The sequence below is a fragment of the Ambystoma mexicanum genome, chromosome 6q (assembly GCF_040938575.1).
Source record: "Ambystoma mexicanum isolate Mex_15411 chromosome 6q, UKY_AmexF1_1, whole genome shotgun sequence".
NCBI classification, from domain to species: Eukaryota; Metazoa; Chordata; class Amphibia; order Caudata; family Ambystomatidae; genus Ambystoma; species Ambystoma mexicanum.
The window spans coordinates 446,447,094-446,468,870 of record NC_090937.1 but is presented as its reverse complement, the minus strand read 5'-3'; the positions used below and the strand labels follow the sequence as shown (position 1 = coordinate 446,468,870).

General features: G+C 47.5%; 1 protein-coding gene across 1 annotated transcript in view; it reads left to right on the top strand.

Moving 5' to 3' along the window:
- IFT74 (intraflagellar transport 74) overlaps positions 1-21,777 on the top strand; it is a 1,698,810-nt gene that overhangs the window by 278,266 nt on the left and 1,398,767 nt on the right. The window contains exon 6 of the mRNA XM_069630923.1: positions 5,174-5,234. Within this exon, the coding sequence (XP_069487024.1) occupies positions 5,174-5,234 (61 nt within the window). The remainder of the gene's footprint in view (positions 1-5,173; positions 5,235-21,777) is intronic.

The window sequence follows — 21,777 nt, the reverse complement described above, 5'->3', positions numbered from 1 at the left end:
AGCGTGGGCACCACTTGTTTTAAGCGGTTGGCTAAGACTGCCGTTAGTATTTTAGCGTCCTGGTTAATGAGGGAAATCGGCCTATAGGAGGTGCACCTCCTGGGTGATTTCCCTGGTTTAAGGATCGGAACGATTATAGATTCTGACAGACTAGTCGGCAGCTGTGTGCTCTTGTATGCGTTTTGGTATGTCTCAAGTAATTTCAGGGTAAGGGTGCTCTTTTATGTATTATAGAACTCCCCCGGAAGTCCATCAGGGCCCGGGGATTTGCCAGTGGGAAGCTCTGTGATCACGCTCTCTATTTCTTCCACCGTAAGGGGTGCGTCCAGTAACTGAGCCTGTTCTTCTGCTAGCCTTGGTAACCTTATGTCTGCCAGTGCGTCCGCTATGTCCTCTGGGTCTATCTCCAGATTAGGGGCATACAGTTGCTTGTAAAAGCGGGCAAAAAGGCTATTAATGTGTTCCTGGTCCCTAATCTCCGTCCCGGTGTGGTCTTCTAGCACTGTTATAGGGTCTTTTTTACTTTCCTGCCCAGTACGCCACACCAGGAGCCGGCTGGGTTTGTCCCCTTCCACATCTAGCCGTTGCAAATTCCTCCCGTAGTTCAATCTCCCTAATTTTTCCAAGAGTACCATACATTCTGTTCTCAACTCCACCAGCTCTCCAGGTTCCTCTCCCTCTATCTTTGCTCGTTGTTCCCTTAATTCTATCTCCCTCTCGAGTTCACTAAGCTCCTTCATGGCCGCTCCCGTCAGTCCTCCAGTTTTGCCTATTGCCGCCCCTCTTATCACCACCTTAAACGTGTCCCATAATGTAGCACTGCTTTCAACACTGCCTTCATTGTGTTAGAAATAGTCTTCTATCACCTCTTGGAGGTGTTCCTCAAACTCACCCTCTTGCAGGGCCTCTGCTCGGAGTCGCCATGTTGGTATTGGGCTGTCCAATGGGTGTGTGCCCATGTCGCCAATATTGGGGCGTGATCAGAAAGTGTGCATGCTTTAATGGTAATCCCTGTGATGTCTTGCAATGATTCCCTGCCCGTGAATATATAATCTATACGTGTGAACGTTCCATGTGGTGCACTATAGTGTGTGTGTGTGTAACCTCTCCCCCTTCCATGTACCTGCCTCCAGATGTCCACCAGCTCAAGGGTCCTATGTAGTTCCTTGGCCGGGGGTGCTGGCTTCCTATGCTTATCATCCGACCTATCGAGGAGCGGGTTCAAGGTGCAATTCAAGTCGCCGGCCCAAATGAGCATTGCCTCTCTGTACTGTGCTAGCTTAGATGCCAGCTTCTTAAAGAAATCTGTTGCGTCTTGATTTGGGGCGTAGGTGTTGACCAGGCACACTTCTCTGTTTTCCAACATGCCGTGCACTAGTACCAGTCTCCCTTCTGGGTCGGTCTCCTGTTGGAGTAGCTGGAATGGGACCCCTGGGGCGATCCAGATTAATAATCCTCGTGCATAGTTCGAGTACGTGGCACTTTATGTCTGTCCTCCTCATTTCTTGTCCACCTTGGTATGTCTTTCTGATGTTAGGTGCATCTCCTGTAGCATCGCTATCTTAACCTTCATCCGGTTCAGCCAGGCGTAGACCCTGAGTCTCTTAACATATGCATTGAGTCCTCTCACATTTCAGGTCGCTATTGTTAGTTCGTCTAACCCCATGCTCTCTTCTTTTGACCTGGCTCCGTTATCCCACAGCCATGTCCCTGCACTCTGCCCCCCTGCTTTCCCCGTGCTGGTGTCTCTTGGAGCGCTACTCATGGGACCTTTCTTTCCAGTGCAACTGCGATTGTCACCCCAGGGTCTCTGCTTTATGTTGCTCCGGTCGCTTTGTGCTTGCATTTCTCCATTATCTTTTGTGGTGTTCCTTCCACTGCCTGTGCCATGTACTGCCCATTCACACCATTCAACGTCTTTAACCCAAACAAAAACTGAAGAACTAATGCCCAACCACCCTCCCCTGCTCGGGCTTCGCCTCTTCTCTCGTTGTGCTCCTTTGAATGGGGCAGACTTGCTGCAGTGTGATGTCTCAAAACTGACATCCGAACTTGTAGTTTGTCCTTTCCGGGGGCGCCACCTCTCTCAGCCATCTCAGCAAAGGTGGGGCTGATCGCTCCTCTGTACTTTTCTTCTAGCTTAGTTACTTATTGAATGCTTGACGTCGTCGTTCCTGACCACTCTTGTTTCATCTCATCGGGGTCTATTTCCATCATTGTTGATGTTTCTCTGCCTCAGTTGGGGGATGCCCCGTGAGTCTATCCACCTGTGGGCCTCATCAGTGGAGTTAAAGAAGCATGTTTGGCGGGGAACAGGAGCATGTAACTCACGCCTGCGACCCTGAGACTTCCTTTGTTGGGCCGAACTGTGCTCTCTGCTTCTGTACCATGGCTGTGTAGTCTGGGTACATGGTGATCTTGGAGAGGTTTCTAGTGATCATCCCCCCCCCCCTTGAGAATGTTAGTATTTTTTCTCTGTCCTTAAAGTTCATGATCCTGCCGATCATCGCCCTCGGGGGGGCACCCGGCTGGGGTCTCCTAGTCAGGGCTCTGGTTGCCCTCTCCACCACAAAGCCTTGAGTTAGTCTACCAACTCCGATCTCTTGGAGCAACATGTTTTCGACGTACTCCGTGGGGTCGTTGCCTTCCTTGTCCTCCGGAAGTCCAATTATACAGATGTTGTTCCTCCTCGCTCTTCCCTCCGCGTCCTCCGCTCTTCGTTCCAGAACCTTGACTCTCTGTAGCACTTCTGACATCTGCGCCTGCGTTACGGCGACCCCTGCCGTGTTTTGTTTCACCTGCTGTTCTGTCGCTGTTACTCTCTCTCTGTCAGATTCCTTGCGTCCTGGCGAAGGAGGCCCACATCCACCATGACTGTGTCCAATTTGTTTTCTATGGATGCTTTTAGGGAGGCAATTGCTTCCAAGATCGGGTCTTAGTTTGCGCTTTCCACCTGATGTGGAGTGTTATTCATAGGTATTGCTGTGTCTGTTGGTGTTGGCTGCTTATGCCCGGGTGCCTTAGTAAAGGTATCCACGCTAACTTGCTTAGTTTTCCCCTCCGTTTTCTTGTTTGGCATTGTGTTTACGCCTGCCCAAGGTGTCTCCCTCTTCCAGCCCTTCTCCAGTAGGTCTGTTGTCTGGGTCAGTGTGGAGGTGCTGTCCCAGGCGTAAATTGCTGGTGCCAAGCCTGGCTGTGTACCACTTGGTGTGGCTTCTGATTCCTCCTCCGTGTTGCTCTCTCTCTTCCCACGTGTATGCAAGTCTCTTGGATATGTGCTCCTTTGGTGACCTCTCGCCTCGTGGTATGGGTGCTACGCAGTTCTGCTAGGGACTCAGGCTCCTGCAATGTGCCCCTTCACTGGACCTTCCTGTCTTTAGTGCCGCTGTTTCTTGAATGCTTCCAAGGGGTTCTTGTCCTGGCATGCGTATCCCTTTCACCACGTTCTTGCGTTCTACTAGGGCTTCCCCCGCTGCTTCTTTTCTTTATAAGTGTGGGTTTACTCACACATTTGTCCTGGCCCCCTCTGCGTGTCCCCCTCAGGCCGGTGGGGGTCTGCCCCTTATTTATTTTTCTTTCCTCCCCTCTCTTCCTCTCCTTTTTTCTGGCGCGCACTGTGGCCCTGGCGCCTTCCTTTTGTTGCACCTTGGTCTCCCAATAGAGCCTTTCCTTGCCGGCTGCGTATTGCGCTGGGCCCGGCTTCAGTGTTTAAAAGTCGGCACGGGTCCGCTCTGCGCCTTCTGCCTTCCCTGGCATGCCCGGCCTCACCTCTGGTGCGCCTATGGCCGCTCCCGCCGGGAAAAGGGGGGGCTCGCCCTGAACGGCCCTCTGTGCGCTCTGACTCCACGCTGGGCTTGTTGGGCAGAGCTAGTGCAGGCACTCCGGATTCTCTTGTTGCGGTCCATGCCTGCGTCCTGGGCTCTTCCTCGCCTCGCTGTCCGTCTTCCTCTGGCTGCGCTTACTTTCCGTTGCGCAGCAAGGGTCCTCCCACGGCTCTCGCGCCTGCCATTTTGTTCTTCTGGGCGACTTCCTCTCCAGCAGTTTATCTCTCGATTCGCCGCCCGATTATTTTCCAGGGCCTCACCACGTGGGCAGCAGGTGTTCCGACGTCTGTAGATAAACTTTGCTGTTCCTCTGGAACCAAATTATGCTAGAATTGCAGGATTTTTGCCGGATCGCACCTGAGCTCCTCAGTAGCGTGTCCTACTGCATTGGCTGCTTAGCCACGGCCCCCGTTTGTTTACCCAATTTTGTCATATTTTTATCAGATCCGATTAGTCTTCACTCCATCATCATGGTATATGTGTTTAGATGGTAAAGGTGGTGACATAAGTTTACCTTCACATGGGCTATGCATTGTAGCATAGGACACTGTTCCATGAAAATAGGAATATATGCCAGACAGTACTCCACTCAGCTTTTTGAGTTTGTAACAAACATTTTTAATTGATTGCAATTTGTGCAGCTTCCCACGTAGGCATTCCCTTAATTTTGTGACACACCTTTTTGTGGATGTTGTAACTAAGACCAATGCCAGATTTTATAGGCTAATTCAGCAATGTTTCTTCATATATGCAGCTTATGGTAAAGACCTCTTTCTTTTTAGCCCCACTATCCCAATGTGAGCGCATCTTCGGGTTGTGCTTTCAATAGGTGAAACACTGACATAAAGGAGATGAACAAACTGACTTTGCTGATGACCTGTAAATCCGATCTTCGTATGAATGTTTACCTATACCCTTTCTCATCCCCTCATTGAACCAGTCTTGGCGTTCTGATTATATTGAAGCAATAGTCTGACAAAGGGAACAGATGAAGTCTGTTAGTCCTAGACTGGTCCTTTCAATCAAACTGGAAGAGTGTGCTAGCAATTGCATCTAAAAGGAGGAATACAAACAAAAGTAGTCTTTCAGGGTCTGCTGTACAATGGCACTTGAATAGCTATGAGACAATTGAACAGCCAGGTTGAGGTTACTCCTTTGATCATATTCTGATAATCAAGTATTGCTGGTCTATACCTGTTCTATATGAACTGAAAGTGTTTGTGTGAAAAGTACTTTGCACGTTGTTAATGTTCATTAGTGCTTGAATGCCTCCCAAGTCGCCTTTGTCCTAACTCGAGTGATAGTTCATGCAAGTTTATTGTTTACCATGTCCTGCTTTTTGTGTCTAGGGCTGAATCGCTGGCTGTTGAAATCAAAGAATACCAAGGACAACTAGCAGACTACAACATGGTACTCGTACAAACCTACCAGATTTATGTATTTCTCTCACATATTAATTTGTACAGGTCGAGGTCGCTTTCTTAACATTCACTATGACATTTCACATTGGCACATCATGTTTTACTGTTTCCTAGTCTCCTTCACCCTCATTGTTGCATATTCCAATTGCAGTCATGCTATACAAAAAAACATAAACTGTGCTTTTATATCACGCTCCCCTCAAAAGAAAATCAGTATTTCTTTTTGTTATTTTGGGTTCGTTAAAATGTCTTTCTTTATTTTTTGGTTCGTTAAAATTATAGTAAACCGCACTCCCCCATGTCAGTTTCCTTTTCACTGGCTTTTCCCCTTATCTGGTGCTCCTGGTTTTTGACTCTCTTGTTGTCAATCCTCCCAGCCATGGCATTTCTGCTGGTTATCACACTAGGGAGCAGCTCCAATATCAGGCAGGCTGACTGAAGCAATAAGCAGGCCTGGCCAACATGAGCACCCTGTATTGTCCCTTTTCAAATGATTGTTATTTTTGAAAAGGGATAACTAGAATTGCTGCGTCAGAATGGGTTATGCTGTCTTGAATAACAACGAGCCAGCCCATAATGCACACCCCAGTGAATGCTTTTGTCGCTTCTTGTGTGATTGACAGTTAAAAAAATAATTTACCAAAACGCCACATCATAAGCAAACTGAATCTGAGATAATAAGTGCCGGGGCTCAGAAATAAACACCCCACAAATTAAGCACTGTCAGTGTCCCTTAAGTATTTTTGAGTATGCAACAAGAGCTTATCGGGTTATATCCTTCCTCTTTAATTGTAACTCAGCACAGCAACATATGGAAGGAATTGCAATCGTGCAGCAAGTTGGGTTTACTTTGAAGTGTAATTATCCCATCGCTTGCATAGCTTCAGGAGCTGCAGCCATCATTCTCATCATTTCTCTTTGATGGACTATCGCTGTGGTATATTTTCAAAAGGAAATTACATTTTTTTTTGTTTTAACAACTTTTATTTATGTTGGTTACAGCATAACAAGCATGATATTTATAATGGAAGAGCTCCCGTTGTTGGTGATGTGCATGAAATAAGTTCAACCCCACCCCCTTCGGTGGCTCCCATCGTGCTCCCTGCCATGTCTATGGTGCTCTGACGGACTGGAGATATGTCAGGGTTCTGGGCTCCCAAAAAGTTTGTCACCAGGCGTGGCTGGAAAGTCAATGCTGGGAATCTGCTATGATACTCCAACACTGGAGCCTGACAGTCGGTGAATCGATGGAGGGTCCCCTCTTTTGCTGCTGTGACCTTCTCGGCCACTAGTATTTCCCAGACTTTTATCCACCAGAGGGGCAGTATGGGGCCTTTTTGTGTTTTCTATTTACGTGCTACTGTAATCTTGGCTGCCAACAGTAGCTGCGTCAGCAGTTTAGCGGTGCGTCCTGTCTTAGGGTAGGAGTCCGGATTCGCCACCCCCAGGAGGATCACCTCTGGATCCATTGGCAGCTTACGTTGGGTGATGTCTTCAGTGGATTGTATAATCTCCCTCCAGAAGGCCTGCACTGTCGGGCAACTCCAACACATATGGAAGAAGGATCCCCGTTCCCCACAGCGTCTCCAGCAGCTCGGGTCTATGGATGGGTTGCAATGGTGTAAGCGGGCCGGGGAGAGGTACCAGCCGTGGAGGAGCTTAAGGGCGCATTCTTTATTCGTGACACATCTGGAGGCCGAGTCGATCCTGGTCCATATCTCCACCCATGTCTGGTCCTCGATGGGGTGTCCCAGGTCTGTCTCCCATCCGGCCATGTATGGGGGGGGTCTGACCTTTAATATGTCTTCTTGAAGTAGACGGTACAGCTTGGTGATCCGCCCGTGTTGTGGGCTTTCCTCCAGTGCGTGTTCAAGGGGGTGCAGGTCTCGGGTCGCACCTTGGCGGACCGCTGGTTGCGAGATCCAGTGGCGTAGTTGGGCATTTGTGAACCTTTCTTTCTCCGATATCTGTAGGTGACTTTTGCATTCTTCGAAGCTGAGCGCAGAGCTGTCCTCGTAGAGTTGCGAGAGGGATCAATGGCCTCCTGCGGTCCATCGGCTGAAGTTTGTCGCCTCCATACCTGGGGAGAGGTCTTGGTTCCAGATGATCGGGGAGAGCAGGACCAAACCTTTGGGCAGCTTTTTCCTTCGCCTGGCCCAAGCCCATGCCTCTAGGGTCACCTTGGCTGTTAGGAGCATTCATGGTCCGCGGTTCCAGATGGCCCCCGGGATGTGCAGTAGGGAGTGTAGCTGCGGCTGGGACTTAGCTTGTTCAATCCGCACCCATCTTGGGGGGGAGGGGGGTGGGGACTCTTGTTTGGCCCAGGCGGAGGTGCTGGCCAGTTGAGCTGTCAGGAAATAATGTGTGAAGTTGGGTAGACCTAGGCCACCCCATTTAGCCGCCCCTGTCATGACTTTCATAGGTATTCTGGCTCTACGTCCTTTCCAGACGAATTTCGTGAGCTTCTTCTGTAGTTGCTCCAGGGCCAGTTTCGGTGGGGGAACCGGGAGCGCAGAGCACAGTTACAGCAATCTGGGGAGTAAGTTCATTTTGCATGCTGTCACTCGCCCAAACAAGGAGATTTCCTGGTTGTCCCAGCATTGCAGATCGTTCTCCAACTCCTTGAATAGAGGGGGATCATTGGCTGCATAGAGTTTTTTGGGGTCTGCTGTGAGGCGTATCCTCAGGTAGTCCGAAGAGTCGGAGTTCCATCTCAATGGGCAAAGCGTCTGAAGGGTGGTTATGAGTGGGCCATCCAGATAGATCAGTATTAGGATAAATGATAAATGAGCATAAGTCCAATATCAGGAACAAGAACAGAATGTCAGCCGTTGCTAGACATTTCAATGACAATGGACATGCAGTGAGCCAATTGAGGTTTTTGGTACTTGAAGTTATGCCTCCCAAAGGTCAATCTCGAGACATTAAGCAATGGCGAGCACAGAAGGAGGCATTTTGGATTGACGAGCTCGACTCACTATCACCGAATGGGATGAATGAGGAATTCGACCTCAGCTGTTTCCTTTGATGAATGAGAAGTCACATTATGAATTTTCGTGATTGAAAATGTGCAATGCTTTAGAACGCACTATGACATTGAGTCTTTTCTTTTTTTTTTTTAGTTTTTCTTTTGGAAATGCCATTGGTGGTATAGATTTGAATGTATTCACTTTCATGATGAGCTATATAGCCAACACAGTAAGGAAGGAACAGTACATACACTTTTTTGGAATCGTCCTGGTTATCCCCAGCACATTTCCAGTTGTTTCTGTCTAGTGTCTATCCTATTTCCTTTCCTCTTTTCCAAGTGATCTTGATTTAAGGGTATTTTTGGTTACATTACCCAGAATCTCTGCCGTTCTAGGTTTGCTCCTACTCTCTTTCACCTTTGACTAAGCTTATCGATGAGTTGGAGCGCAAGACAATCCATTCCTAACCTAGTCTGTCCTTTACCGGTCCCCCCTGTGGCTATCGGACTCAAGACATTATAGGGTACCTGTCTATCAATTGATAAAGCACTGTCACTATACATTGCGGTTACGCGTTTTCTTTTCTCTGGTTTCTTATTTTTTATTTTATATTTTTTTACTTATTCCACATTTGGTTTGATAAGATTAAGGCGTATTTTGTCAGCTAGTCTAGAACCACTTTAAAACTAACATTATGCACAACAATGCGGGAGACCTTACATTTATAACGTATACCAGCAGCCTTTCAATCATGGACGCCGGAGAATCACGGCTCCTTACGTTGCCTTGGCAACCGCAGGTAAACGCAGTAAAAGAACCATGCACATGAGGAGCGCGCCCCTGTGGCGTCCTCAGTTGATTCATTTTCCTGCCATTGTCAGGTAAGGCGTCTCTCGCATTTAGACCCTGCCTAACTACTTTTGTAGACTTTTGAGCTCCGAGAATGAAATATGCTTTAAGCAAATTATTCACTGCGTTGCACGTCGCTTTCAGACAGAGTCTGCACGCGGTTAGGAACGCCTCTCAGGAACCATTATCCTGACGGGTTTGTCAAGATTCAAGCTTATGCTGTATTCACGGCAAGGTCAGTGCAGCTTAATTTACAAGATTACATTACTCTATAGAGAAAGAAATAGCTAATCACTTTCCCTTTTGTCATTTTCGCTACCTTTTTCTTTTTTCTTTCTTTGCTATCTCTATTGGCGCCCCCAAATTGCTGCGATCCTACCATTTGCTAACAACCTTGCATATGTTACGGTTTCGCACGTATGTACTCTTTATTTTCTTACCACTGGTATGTGTTGATATCCATATGATTAATTACGGCTTGTGTCATCAAATTTGGGTATTCAAACCTTTTTTTGTGCATGGTGCACCTATACCCGGCATATTGAAAAATTTCAATTATGATTATGTACATGCTGATGGCTTCGTTTACTTGTCCTTTCATGATTTATGCAAATTCACTTCATGAATGTTGTATTCTCAACCAACTACTGTTGTTTATATGTTGTGTACTACATAATAGATTTGTTTGTTTATTTTGTTGACATTCGGATCCTATTAATTTGAGAATGAGCTGGCCCTGACGAAGGAATTTAGTTCCGAAATGCATGCATGCATTTTTTGAGATCACCCTGCACATCTGCTTTTACTAGGATGTACAGTTGTTAAATATTAAACTAAGATTAAACAGTCGCACTTTGCAACAAGTTAACGGAAGTTTGTGACTTTTTGACCGAATTATATTGAATATACACACCACGCTGTGGTGTTTGGGAGTGCAGCCCGCGCCGCTGGCTTAACAGCCTTGGTCCATACCCCCTGTTTTCGTTGTGTGCCATTCCATGGAGGCACCTTTCCAGCGGGTTTGCATCCCTCCTTTAATTCCATTTGAATTTTGATCAACTACAAGGATTACTTAACAAGAGTGGGTGGTGCACGTTCACTATACGTATTCCATCCAAGTTGATGCTCAGTGCTTCCGACTTGGAGTAGTTCACCTGGAATCCCGCTACTTATTTGAACGCCTCCAATTCGGTAAGAACGGCGGGCAGCGAGGTCTGGCAGTTGGTGATGGACAGCATCACGTCGTCGGCATACAGTGATATTTTGAACTGTTCCCCGTTTATGTCCAGCCCAGATATTTTGTCATTGGCTCGTGTCCTTTGGGCGAAAGGTTCCATGACCAGAGCAAAGATCAGTGGGGAAAGCGGGCAGCCCTGTCTTGTTCCACAGGAGAGAGGGATCAGGGTGGAGGTTTTTTGGTTAAGCCGTAGTGATGTTTTCGGGGCTTTGTACTTTGCTAGCAGCATCCTTTGGAATAGGGGACCAAATCGGAATGCCTCCAACGTGAGCCGCATAAAGTTCCAGTCAACCCTGTCAAAGGCTTTGGTGGCGTCCAGGATCAGGACTGCCAGTCCCTGTTGGTCTTGGGTCGCCACATCGATATGGTTAAGTGCTTGGCGAATGTTGTCCGCAGTGCTCCTGCCTCTGATGAATCCCGCCTGGTCTTGGTCTATGATAGATGGTAGGACCTGGGCCAACTTGTTCTCCAGAATAAATAATAATAAGGTAAGGCGTCTCTCGCATATTCAAGAACCTTTGAATATGCGTTTGCGTCCACATTGAGAAGTGATATCGGCCTGTATGATGAGCATTTCATTGGATCTTTTCATGGCTTCAGGAGCATGATTGTGGTGGATTCTTGCATGGATGGGGCTATGGAACCTTTGTCTCGGAAGGAGTTGAAAAGCTCTGTCAGTGGATTTAGAAGCAGGGGGCGAAAAAGTTTGTAGAACTTAGGCAGGAATGCGTCTGGCCCTGGGGCCCTGGGACTCAGGGATTTGAGGGTTTCTTCTACTTCTTTGGCCGTGATTGGGGCCTCAAGGGCTGTTCTGACTGGTTCAGAGAGCCGCGGCAGATTGGTGTCCGCTATAAATTGTTCCTGGACAGCCGGTGGGCGTGGGGCGGAGGATTGAGTGCTGGCTAGATGGGCCGCTGCTATATGGAGTTTAGCTTCTTCTCCATATCCGATTCTGCCCTTCGGGTCTTTCAGGGCGATGATATGGTTTTGTCGGCGGGTTCTGGCTAGTTTTCTCACTAGGTACCTGTTGGCTTTATTGCTGTTTACGTAATAGCACTGTTTTGTCCTAATCAGGGACTGCGCCGTGTCCTCGGGATAATGAGCCTCTAGTTTTGTGCGGGCCAGCCTCACCAGTTTGACCGCTTTGGGCGACACTTTTTCCCTTCAGGATCGATTCTGTCTCTGCCATCTCCTTTTCAAGCTGGTCCCTCCTTGCGGCCCACCTCTTCCTGTATGCGGCTGCCTGGGCTATTAATTCTCCTCTGATTACGGCCTTCATGGCCTCCCATCTCGTAGCTGTAGAGGTGATGTCAGAGGGGTTCTCTTTGAAATAACAATTGATCGCTTTGGATATATCATCACAGACCGCCATGTCGTGTAACATCGGCTCGTATAGGGACCATCGGCGCCTTTCAGGAGGGTCCGGGTCAAAGACCCTTGTGGTGAGGAGGATCAGGGAGTGGTCAGACAGAGCCCTTGTGCCAATTACCACTTCATTTGTGAATTGTAGGAGCTGTGGGCTTGCTAGGATCAAGTCAATTCGGGATGAGGAGCGGTGGACATGGGAGAAAAAGGAATATTCTGTTGTGTCCGGATGAAGGACCCTCCAGGTGTTCACCAGGCCCAGGGTTCTGAACAGGTGGCAAAGGCTCAGGGCAATCTTGAAATCTCTGGGTGATGGCGTGCCCGTTCTGTCCAGCTGGGGGTTGGGGACCCCATTGAAAACCCCGCCTAGGACCACCTGGCCCTCGAGGAAGGGGAGAAGAGACGACTCCAGCTCTGCAAAGAAGGTCTTCTGGCCATCATTTGGCGCGTAGACCACGATCATTGTGTGGAGCTGGCCATAGAGATCCCCCTTAATAGCCACAAATCTGCCGTCTGGGCTCCGCAAAGTCCCTTTATCTTTAAAGGGGGTACCCCTTGCTAGGAGAATCGCTGGGCCTGCTTTTTTGCTGGGTCCTGAGGCCAGGTATTGAGTTGGGAATGCCCGGCATCGTAGCCTCGGGAAGTCCTCCGCTAGGAGGTGCATTGCCTGGAGGTACGCTACCGAGGCATAGAGGTCCTGTAGGCGGCGAAGGATGGACTTGCGTTTTACTGGGGAGTTCAAGCCTCAGACATTCATGGAGACATAGCGAAGCTTGGTGTGTGCGGGGGGGAGGAGAGTTCTGGTCACCTTCAGCGATCAGACAGGCAGTAGTGGAGGGCTACTCGGTCGCTGGTGGGAGACTTCCAGAGGAGGGTTGTAATTGCAGGTCCGCTGTAACCAAGTTTTAACAGTAAACTAACCAAGGCCCAACGTGGCCTGGCAACTTGGGGGGCCGGAACTGGTGGGCCCACAACCAGGTGGGCTGGGGGTGGTCCCAGCCCGGCAAAAAGAATCAAACCAAAAATTAACCAGTTGAGGCCCGAGAGGCATCGGGCCAGGGTGGTTGTCCATCCACTCGGCTGGAGCATTACGTGGTGCATCCGGATGCCGAGAGTGCGGGTTCCGGCATGGAGAGACAACGGTCAGTTACATTTCGTGTGTGGCGGGGGGGTTTCCCTCCCTTTGGGATTTTCATCCAGCGGTTGTTCTGAGGCTTCGGTGATGAGCTCCGTATATGGTCCGCGGGGAGGTGGAGGAATCCCCCTCGGGGGTAGAAGGTTCGCCCCCCATGATGCCGCTGGCTTCTTCAAGAACGTGGATCACCCTTGTCTGACCCTCGAATGCAAACTGGAGCGAGGCCGGGTAGAGCCATCGATATTTTATTTTCGGATCCTGCAAGAACGTTTTTAGCGGTCGGAGGGCTCTCCGCCATTGGACTGTGGGGCGGCCAGGTTTTGAAAAAGCTGAATTGTGGCTCCCTGGTATGTAAGGTCACCTTGAGAGTAGCTCGCCACCATGATTTCTTGTTTTGTGGTGTAAAAGTGGACTCTGGTGATCACCTCCGGGGAGGCGGATCTCGGGGTATTTCTGCGACCTTGTAGTCTATGGGTGCGGTCCAGTAAGAGCAATGCTTTATCACAGTCCGGAGGAGGGTCTAGAAGAGATCCCCGACATAGGTAGGAAGGGCTCGGTCCGGGATTGAGGCGGGGACCCCTCTGATGCGGATGTTGTTCCAGGAAATTACATTTTTTTGAAGACCTCCCTAGTTATACAGCAAGGTATACAAGAAGAAATTAAAATGTACTTAGGTGCAAACATTTGTCCAATTTAAAAGTGTCTTAGTAACCATTGGCAGCATCTCCCAGTGCTGAATACACACTGCAGTATTGTGATGGGTAACAAACACATGGCATTTCAAACATATGGTTGTAAAGGCATATATCAGTAAGTTTGAGTTGGGCGATGTGCATGTGATGTGCACTCACAACTTAGCCGGGCTAGAACTCCAAAATTAACAAAAGAAAAAAACGCCATTCGAGAACATGAGCAAATGGCCTGCATTGATCAGTCAACAATGACTGCATCCCTCATACAACTCAGCATAATCAAGGGACTCAAGCTTGTTAAGAGACTTCAATAAGGTAGCACAGGGCAGCTGACATCTGTTATGCTTGCATTTTTCTGTGAAGCACTCTCCTTTCTATCTGCTTAAAGCACCATGATAGAGGTGTTCAAAGCTTTGCCTTATTTTACTATTAATCAATGAACTTACTTTACAATGTGAGTTGCTCCTTTTCATTACCTTGTGTAAGGGTGTCAAAGAAGGATGCTGACACAATGGTGGCAGGGTTTTGCTTATAGACTTTTATTTCTTTAAGTAGAAAACCCTAAATTCTAAGAGGGGTTTCCCTGCCTCAAAACTAATACTAAAAGGGTCTGTCAGAACGTCCGTCAAAGTAAATTCCACCGTCCTGTGTTGCAACCTACTTTTGTCCCTCACACTACAACTAAAAAGGTAAAGTAACAGAAAGTTCTTTGATGAATCCGATGGAGTCATCACTGATTCCCCGGCGGTGACCTCCTTCCATGTAGCCAGGGGACAGCAGCCGCTTCCTGATCCTGACCCTGACCCTGTGGGCTAATATATGAGGGAGGACCACATTGGAGGAGACAACCTCTGGGGGGGATGTCATGACTTCATCGGATGAGACATGTTATCCCCCATTTTCTCTTGAAAAATAACCTTCCCCTACCCAATTCCCTCATGGCCTATTGTTTTGCATCCACCCCTTCTGCCATGAAGAATAGGGAGATCCCTCTATCCAATTCTACCTATCATTCATCCAGAGCTCATTCATCATTTGAGACTGTTAAAAATATTTATTCAAGTAATCCAAATCTGTTATCAATATTGGACCAAGGTAGTGGGACGAGGAAGAGGGCTTGAGCAGTGCGGAGCGCAGGAAGCAACAACTACAGCAAGCGCTCTAATGGTTATGCCTTTACACCAGCACCTGGGAACTTTAAAAAGCACCTGAAGCAAAGAATGGTCGTGGACTGCAGCTGGTGGGAGAGAGCAAAGTCTCTCTGTGAAGCTGAAACAGAAAGGCGCGAGTACCGGAGTGACAGTGCCAGCAGGTGCGCCAACGAGGAGAGCAGAAGCTGCAGCGAAGCAAAGGCATGTCACACGAATGCCAGGAGCCAGCAAGGGACTCCTGGGCGTTCAGAGGTGATCGCAAACAGCACTTTGCCTCCCGGAGCAGAGCTGACGTGGAGAAGAGAAGCGCAAGAATGGAGAAACCCAGAAGGAAGCGGTCAAGGGAGAAAAGCTAATCGAGAGTTGCTCCGGTTTACTGCAGAGCCGCACAAGCACGCCAACCAATACCAGTGAGTCTGCCCAAAGGCAGCGGGAACCCTGCGGCGTATCAGCAGCCATACCAAATGAAAATGAATGTCACGCAAGAAACCAGAAGGGAAAGAACACATGAACTGAATATAAGAAGGGTCTTTAAATTGCAAACAAAACCAGTAAATCCAGACAAATATATTTGGTGCAAATGTGAAAGGAACTTGAAACAGATAATACATCCGCAGGACATAGTGAAGGACAAAGTGTATATGCAACTTTGTAAAGGGGCAGAGAGCCTGTGTAATTATGAGTGTGTGGAAATCAGAAGTCCTGGCAGAAGACTATACCAGACAATCACAAGTGTGTAAAAACTAAAAGTCCTTGCAAGAGAATCACAAATGTGTGAGAACAAGGAGCCTTAGGAGAATAGATCAGTCGGCTAAATTGGTGTACAATAAAGAGATCCTGAGAAGCAATACCAGGTCTGAGGAATGGACTGGGTTGTAAAGAGGTCCTGAGAAAAAATATCAGAACCAGAAAAGTAACTGTGTGAAAACAAGAATCCCTGGCAGAAAAGTATACCAGGCAGTCGGAAGTATGTGAGAATCAGAAGCCATGGCAGGAGAGTATACCAGGCAGTCACAAGTTTGTGAGAATCAGAAGCCCTGGCAGAAAAGTATACCAGGCAATGAGAAGAGTGTAGAAACAAGATGAGACATATTCAGAAAGAGACATATTGTAAAACCCGACAAGTTTGTGCATTTATATTGTTGTGGGTCATAAGAGGCCTAAAGACTTGTTATATGTGAACGTCCAGGGGAAGGGAGCCAACCTCTGGAGCAGAAACCTCTTATCAAAGTACTTTTGTTGGAACCATTTATTCTTATTTTGTGTACACTTTTCAAAACCTCCAAGAGGTTAAAGAGACATTTCATGTTTCACCTTAGAATTCAGTTTTAGTGTGAGGGACAGAATAGAACCTTGGACACAAGACAGTATTGTTTTGGACATTCTGACACCAATGGACCTTCGTTTTGGTTTAGGCAGGGAAATCCTCTAAGAGCTGGGTCAGAGAGGCATTTTCCCAACCCCTTTTCATTGAAATGAAAGTCTTTAACCAAAAACATGCCAAACTTGTGTCCGAGTTTCATTCCTAACTCCTCAGAGTTCGTTCTTTAAGGAGACTGGCTCCCTTCTCCTGCTTGGATGGGGTTCAGAAAAATGTTCTCTCAAAATAAATATACCAACGGGAATGACTTGCGGGTTTCAGTCAGTCTTTACACAATGTTCCCACCAGGCGAATGGCTTCTTTCTCCTGACTTGGCTCTGTACGATTTCCAATAAAACCAGGGAGAATGACTCCCTTGCCCTGGTAACACAAAAAGCAGGTTGGGGAAATTCTGTTCTTTCCCTAACACTAAAAGGGGTTTCCCTTCCTCAGAATAATACTCTAAAGAGTCTGTCAGGATGTCCAAATAATATCTGTCTACCGTCATGTCTGAAACCTACTTCTAGCCCTCATACTAAGAACTAAAACTAAAGTGAAAGGATTTTCTTCTTTAAAGGCTGTAACTCCCAACACAAAGTTCAGAAAATGTGCACAAAGAAAGTTCCAATAGTGTTTTGCTGGATCCACAAAATAAGTCTCCAGTTGAAGTGGACAACCTTCCCTTCAACAGGTTGTCGGTTTCCTTATAGCAATAATGTTCTAAAATTATGTACACAACAAACTTCCTATTAACAAGAAAGTCTTTCCCTTCTTTACTTTTGCTTCCCAGTTCACAAAAGGTTAGAGGAAGGTTTCCCTTTCCCCTGGTGTCTCTTTCTTTCATAGCTAACCTGGTTTCTGTTTCTCCCAGGTACTACGGCTCCTTTCTTTGCACTACTTACTTGTAGACACAAGCCTCATGGAATGCATCCATTTCCCTACTTTCCTTCTCCTTGTATGCACAGTCGACCTGGATATTCCTCTTTCGGGTATTGTGGTTATGAAACTAAAATGTTCACACGTAAAGGTAATGGTTGCTTCCCTTTTCTCTTCTGCCCAGTGAATTATTTCACTCTTCACCCAGGTAGTAAGACTATGAAGATGAAGAATTGATGTGTGAATGCGAGTCTTCAACTCGCCTGCTTCCTGTTTATCTTCTTTAAGTAGACTTGGTTTACTCACCTGCCACGTACTACTGTTGCTGAATTTCCCTTCAAACACAGTCACCCTAGTTTATCCTTCAACAAGCACTGTGACCTATGAAGATAGATATCTGACTTGTGGATGCGAGGCCCAGACTCGCCTGCTTTCTACAAACCTTCTTTCTGGTAAACATGGTTCACTCGCCTGCTGAGTATTACCATATGTGACTATATTGTGTAATGTCTCTGTATGTGCGTCCCAGACCTGGTTTTCTGGGTATTCTTTGCCCCTTTTCCCTCTGCTTGTGGTATTCATTGCCCCTCTCCCACCGCCACCACCTCTTCAGGTCCCAGGAGCCACATCTTCCTCGTCCTAGTATTGCTATCGTGATTCTCCATTTACTCTGTCACGCTCTCTTTCTTCCTAGCAGAGTTAGAGTTCAAGTCAAGGGTGCTGCCCCTATTCTTCCTCGCCCCAGTACTATTTAAAGAGGTGAAAGGGTCTACCTTACGCCACACGAGAAGGGCTCTCCCCTCCGGGAGAAGGGACGGCATCCTTGGATTCGTCACACTTGGTACAATTCACAAAAAGGTCCGGGGGAATGACTCCCTTCCTCTGGTTTCTTTACAGTTCAGTGCCAAGAGAATGTCCCCTTTCTCTTGGTCTTCTTAGGCACAGTTTAACACAAGGCCAGGGGGAATGACTCCCTTCCCCCACTATAATGAGGAAGACTTCCTCTATGCTATGGTTTACTTCTGTTAGGGTCACAGGCCCTTCTTGTATGGCCAATGGTCTCTTCTTCCCAACTGTTATGGTGGACAGGGTCACTGACCCTTCTCTGGTGGCTAGTGGGCCTCTCTTCCCCACTGTTATGGTGGACAGGGTCCCAGACCCTTCCCTGGTGGCCAGTGGGTTTCTCTTCCCCACTGGTACAAGGAGATTGGATGCACTCTCGACCGTTTGGGAGTCTGTCAGCAGTATGCCTAGTATGACCCCAGGTAAGGATTGCCTGTGCACCTCCTGCCTGCGGCCCGCATCCCCTCCGGATCTCCTGTAACACCCTTTACCTGGTTTCAGGCTTCGGTACATCACTGGGGATTCCAGCAATGGCGGTCTGACTTCTAAGGTGGCTCGGCTTTCCCCATCTGCTTCTGTGGCTCTGCAGCATCTCCAACTGCTAGGCCACCTGACACTTCTTGCCCTTGGTATCATGCCCGGGTCTACTCCCTTGGAACCCTGTGAGAACTAACACAGCCAACCGCCGGTGTCCTCGGTTCCTCTTCTCCTCGAGTCAGCAACCAGACTTTGGAAGTGGAGGTGCTTTTTTTATTTTATGGGCTAACCCCAAGATGGTTGTCCTTGTCCTCAAGGAGGGAAATCCTCCCCATGAGGTCCTACCGCATTAAACCACCCCTAGGGGGACCATTGGGTAGCAGCCTCACCTCCCTATCCTCATGAGAAGGGGCTCCCCCCCTTGAGGAGAAGTGACAATACCATATGAATCGTCACACTAGTCACCTGAGTATATGTTATTTTGCAATGCTTAGACTGCATTTAACTTTCCTTACCTCTCAACCAACCAAGATGCCAGAACTGTGGAAGATTAATTTCTACAGTCTAGTTCTTTGTTAAATGCAATGGGCTTAAAATCTCTGTTACATTTCCATTTGCTGATAATGGCTATCCATGCAATGTGAATCACTTTAAACCCAGTAAGATCAAGGCAAATATATAAAAGTCCCTTAACCGTTACTTAATGCTCTGAAATTGAACAGTGCTACAAAATTGACTTGTGCCAGCTAAGGCCGTTGTAGACAGACAACAAGTTTGTTAGGCAGCTCAAGCTCAAATGGAGAGAGTGAGGAATTTGAATAAAAGCGTTATAATCAATATCTTTTTGTTGTCTAATCGCTGGCACTGCACAACTGAGACAGAAGTTAATGCAAGGTGATATTGTTTTTTAGCGTGATATCTTCAAGGAAAGTCTTTAAAAAAGCAAAGCGTATTCAATATAAAGCTGGGTCAATTCTCTTCAATGACTCTGTCTTATGCCTGAGGATCTGGGCCAGAGTGGTCATCTGCTTCTGTATGACTGTCCTGGTAATCAGGGATATCATGGCTGCATGCAGCGCCAATGTCTTTGTGGCAGTCCATAGGGTCTCGACTTGCTGGCCAAAAGGATGTGTCAGCTATAGCCAGCGGTGTTGGGCTCCAGCACCATTTTGGCAGTGGTGGTGTTCGATGGCGTCTATGGCCCTGCATTTGGTTTGAGGATTGCTGTAGAAATGGAAAGAGGGTCTTTTGGAGAATCCTGCGGAACCCCCACTAAAACCCTGCCTAAAGTCTCCTCCCAGGGGGCCAGGAGAGGCCAGACACTTCTTGATCCCAATCCTGGGTGGTGGTGTACTGCGGAATGATCAACTGGGAGGAGACCAAGCCCAGGAATGTGGGGAGATTTCTCAAGATGAGACACCGTACTTTTCATGGAAAAATAATTTGTTTATTCAAAACTTAGAGGAGGAATTGGCTTATTGCCATTTTGATATATCTCAGCCTCCTACTAAAGTGAAAAGGTAAAATCTACAAAGTACTTCTATCTAGTGTTGAATCTAAAGAGCCTTTATTTTATACCCCTAAAAATCCATATCCTCCACAATGCCAAAGGTATGCCAACAGGGGTGGCGAACCTGTGACTTTGTCTGCCCCACCTGTCTCTAAAAAGATTAAACATTTGAACTCCTATTATAAGACCATCAAGGGAGGGAAACCTCTACTTCATCCTTTTAAAGATATAGAGAAATTGAAACTTTCTACAATGGACTGCATGTCCCAGAATCCCTCTGGTACAGTGAAGAAGAGGAGGGCTTAAGAGACATACAGCTAAGGTCAGGCAGGCAAGCCTAATAGCTTTTGGCAGGGTCAGGCAATTAGTTATAAGGGCCTATACCTGAAACCAATTAACCTACCTGAGGGGCATTAAAGGCTGCTGCAGGAAGGAGCAGAAAATAGAAGCTGGAGTAGGAGAGGAAGTTCGGCAGAAGAAGCAGAGCAGGAGGCTAGCGGTTCTCAAGTAAGTTTGACCACAGAAGGGACGCCGGAGCAGAGGAAGGGCAGATGTCACCTGCAAGCTCTGAGCTGGTCCTGTGCTCAGAAACCCTGTTTGGCTGTGGCAGCATTGGAAGAGACTGGAAGAAACAGGCAGTCTTTCCAGGTGTGCCTAATTGCTGTGAATCCAGAGCTGAAGTTGTGTATCCACCCAAGACCCGTGTGCAGAAGCAAGCTGAGAGAAACTGGAGAGTGGAAGTCTCTCGTTCGATGAGGCCAGCTCGGAGACACCCATGCAACAGAGGGGTGTGGATCCCAAGAGTGTCTACAGCAGTAGTAGTTGAAAAAACTAAGCCGTGAAGCAGAAGCAGCCTACAGTTGCAGTGATTGTGGAGCCGGGAAAGTGAAGCTACGTACTACAAATCAAGTAAAAATACCTTGCCGGTAACAGTAGCCAGCTTTCTTATCACTCGCATGTATATTTGAGCAAGATAAACTTGTTTGTAGAAGTGGGAAGTCCTATTAACACAGGAAATTTAATCCGCTATTAAAATATCAAAGCCGAAACACCCTTGTGTTGTAAATTCTTTTCTTTTACCATTGTTAAGTATAACTCAATGCCGAGCAGTCGCGTGGCTCTTGTTAACACAAAGAACGCTGTTGGTAAACCTTCTAAATCCTAATTGACTCTCCAGAAGCGTTGCAAGACCAGTTATAACATCTGAAGAAGCTGCACAGGATACATTGTTTCCCGAGTACTTTGGAGGCTAGAAGCTGACTGAACGGTGGGAACACGCAGCTTTTGAAGTCACAGTTCAAAGGTAGAGCAAAATCGTGTGTGCTTAATTTAATTTTTATTGGAAAACTGATCTCTTGTAACATCCCGAACAATGAAGCAGAAGTTTTAAAAGCAGTAGAAACTGAGCAGAGAACATGTAGAGCCCAAGCCAACAGACCAAACCCTATTATATCGCATACAGTTAATTTAAGGACTGAACACTATTGTTTCAGAGTTGTTAAGGCTGAAACTCCTATTATAAGACCATCAAGGGAGTGAAACCTCTACTTCATCCTTTTAAAGATATTGGGCCTCATTACGACCCTGGCGGAAATCGCGGTGCTAAATGCACCGCGGAGCACGGCGGAAAGCTGCCGATAGCGCCATGGAGGTTGCCGGATTTTCCGCCCCATGCCGACCTTGGCGGGGCGGTAAATCCCCATCCCCCATTTTACCCTTCCCCATTCCCATTTTTGCCCCATAGGGTATAATGGGAGTGGGGAAGGCGTTAATTGCGCCACCGTAAAATACGGTGGCGTAATTAACAACAAGGTCCCGTAGCGCCATGGATTTCTCCGCCCGGAAAAACCAGGCGGAAAACGTTCCATGGCGCTACGGGAACTCGTAGTAGGGCGGACGGGTCCGCCGCGAATAACGCTGGCGTAAACCCACTCCGCCAGGGTCGTAATGAGGCCCATAGAGAGTCTCTGTTACCTCAGAGACTTCCAACAATAAGCGTGACAAAGGTTATCCAAGGCTGGAAAGAGTGGCACTACTACCTTGGGATAACCACTGAAGAAACAGTGTA